The sequence below is a fragment of the Tupaia chinensis genome, unplaced genomic scaffold, assembly GCF_000334495.1.
Source record: "Tupaia chinensis unplaced genomic scaffold, TupChi_1.0 Scaffold000042_2, whole genome shotgun sequence".
NCBI lineage: Eukaryota > Metazoa > Chordata > Mammalia > Scandentia > Tupaiidae > Tupaia > Tupaia belangeri.
The window spans coordinates 35,531-38,134 of NW_006159498.1; the positions used below are offsets into that span (position 1 = coordinate 35,531).

General features: G+C 63.0%; 1 protein-coding gene across 1 annotated transcript in view; it reads left to right on the top strand.

Moving 5' to 3' along the window:
• PPL (periplakin) overlaps positions 1 to 2,604 on the top strand; it is a 59,498-nt gene that overhangs the window by 35,504 nt on the left and 21,390 nt on the right. Inside the window, exons 15-18 of the mRNA XM_014589130.2 lie at positions 38 to 165; positions 1,004 to 1,182; positions 1,266 to 1,404; positions 2,064 to 2,257. Of these exons, the coding sequence (XP_014444616.1) occupies positions 38 to 165; positions 1,004 to 1,182; positions 1,266 to 1,404; positions 2,064 to 2,257 (640 nt within the window). The remainder of the gene's footprint in view (positions 1 to 37; positions 166 to 1,003; positions 1,183 to 1,265; positions 1,405 to 2,063; positions 2,258 to 2,604) is intronic.

A 2,604-nucleotide genomic window follows, 5' to 3' on the forward strand; every position in this document is an offset into this window, starting at 1 on the left:
CCCAGAGCTCCCCCGCCCCGGCGGGCCCGGCAGCTTTTGGCCAGTTTGGACAGGGTGGCCAGTGACCTGGACCGGCAAGAGAAGGCCATCACTGGGATCCTGCGGCCCCCGCTAGAGCAAGGCAGGGCCGTGCAGGACAGCGCCGAGCGGGCAAAGGACCTCAAGGTACCCAGCTGGGGCACAGGCTGGCCCCTGGCTTTCTGGTCTCAGGACCACACTGTGTGTGCTCAGTGGTGAAAGTCTGCCAGGTGTGACCAGGTGCTGGGGCCCAGAGACAGCAGGGCCATTCCTGTACCTCCAGGCTCTAGCTCCAGGAGCAGGCCCTCTGTCACGTCCCCCAGAGGAAGGGCTGGCAAAGCTCATGCCACGTCTGCGTGGCTGCGGGCCAGCAGGGTGACGGACCTGGTCACTGGGCACTTACTTAAGCCCCTGAACCTCCGTGGCAGGGCCTCTGGGAGGACAGGGCAGGAGGGTGCCTGAACCCTGGCAGGTGCCCACCGTGGCTCCCGCCTTGCACATGGTGTGAAGCTCCCTGTTCTCACTTGGGCGGTCTGGGGGCAGGGCTTCTCGCTCCCGTCTGTAGAAGAGGAGTCATGGCAGCTCTCCATGTGGCCTCATCGCTAGATGGGGTCGAGGAGCTGGGCCTCAAGGCCACGGTGATGGGGAGAGCAGACGCCAGGGCCCCTCGCACAGCCTGGCCCCACCATGCCCCTTCCGACACTACCCAGAGCCCCCAGCTGCACCTGCAGTGGAGGGCCACCCCACGGATACAGTAGGGTCACCATGTGAGGTGTGCAGGACAGGGAATGCACAGCTGTCAGTGTCACTGCTGGGACCCACGGCCCACCTTGTAGGGCTCCCAGGATGCTCCAGGATGCCCCAGCGTGGACCCGGCCTCCCTGCTGAATGAAGTCTTGACAACTCTTGGTGCCCACCTGGGCAGGCCCTTGCAGGAAGGGGGCTGCCCCGCTGTGGCAGACACTGAGGGGTCTGGTCCCCACAGAACATCACCAACGAGCTGCTGCGGATCGAGCCCGAGAAGGCGCAGAGAACGGCCGAGTGCGAAGCCTTCATCCGAGCTCTCCCGAGTAGCGGCACGGCGCCCCTGCTGAGGACCCGCGTGGAGGACATCAACCAGAAATATGAGCGCCTGGGGCAGCTGCTGGCCTCGGCCCAGGAGAAGTGGGTGGCAAGCAGGCACTGGGGAGGTCAAGGTGGGGTTAGGGCGTGCAGGGCACTCCCGCACTCCTGACCACTGTCCTCAGGATCGACGTGGCCAATCGCCTGGAAAAGAGCCTGCAGCAGGGCCGGGAGCTGCTGGCCGCGCACGAGAACCAGCTGACCCAGGAGGACACGGTGCCGGAGGGTAGCCGCGCCCTGGACAGTAAGCGGCAGAAGCTGGTGGTAAGTCGGGGCTGGGTCTTGGGAGTCTCACTCCTAGCCACCACCACCTGTAGACAGACAAGGCCCCGAGGCCCCAAGAGGCCCCTGGCCGCCAGCCTCCAGGTTCAGAACACCTCCTGTCCGCCACACTGGGGCTTGCACAGACTGCAGCTGCTCAAGGCACTGCTGCGGCCTGCAGGGTCTCAGGGGCCAGTATTTCAGTCAGGCATCTGCCCCAAACCTGGGTTTTCAGTGCCTCTTAACCAGCAGCTCTGGCACCCCAGGCCCCGGGCCGCAGCCCACGGGCCAGTCAGTGCGCACAAGGGGCGGTGGTCTCCCAGCCCCAGCCTTCGCTTTCCCTTCACAGTGGCCACGAGGCTCAGGCTCCATGTTTGCCTGCCTGGCCCCTGGAGGCTTTTGGTCCAGAAGCCCATGGCAGGCCCTTATTCATGATGCTCCATCCCACATCCTGCCAGGCCTTGAGGCCGCAGTGGAGGGCCGTTATCGGGTGTGATGTTGCCCACTGCCAGGGCTTAGGAGTCCTCGTAATGAAACTAACATTCAGAGGTTAGCTGGGCTTGAGGAGACGCTGAAACAGAGCCCAGCCCTTTCCACCCCTAGGCCTACCAGGTGGCCTTGGGAACTCTGGCCACAGCACCGCTGTCTCCTCCATCCCACAGGCCCTAGCCTCCGAGCTGCAGGCCCAGAGGTCCCTCCTGAGCGAGGTGGAGCAGAACTTGCAGGCGGCCAAGCAGTGCTCAAGCTCACTGGCCAGCCGCTTCCAGGAGCACTGCCCTGACCTGGAGCGCCAGGAGGCCGAGGCGCACAAGCTGAGCCAGCGCTTCGACAGCCTGTGCCAGCAGGTGGAGCGCAGGTGAGGGCCAGGCGGGGGAGGGTGGCTCGACTCCACTACGAGGCACCTAGCTGGGTTGTGGGGAAAAAAATCAATAATACGAAGTAGAAAAGTCAGACAGTGAGTATAACAAGCAGCCTTAGCTGGCCGAGGTATGCAAGCAGTTACCAGCTTCTCGTGTCTTTCCAAAAATAATCCCTACTACACTGGGGTACATCGTGGGGTACGTAGGAGTGGCAGGGTGTCACCAAACTGGATCTTACTAGTTTTTCTGTCCTGTACTCTGCCAACATCGCGTTGCCTCCACCTCTGTTTTCTTGTAAGTTCCCTGGTACCATAGGAACCTAGTGACACTGTTAAGAGTACAC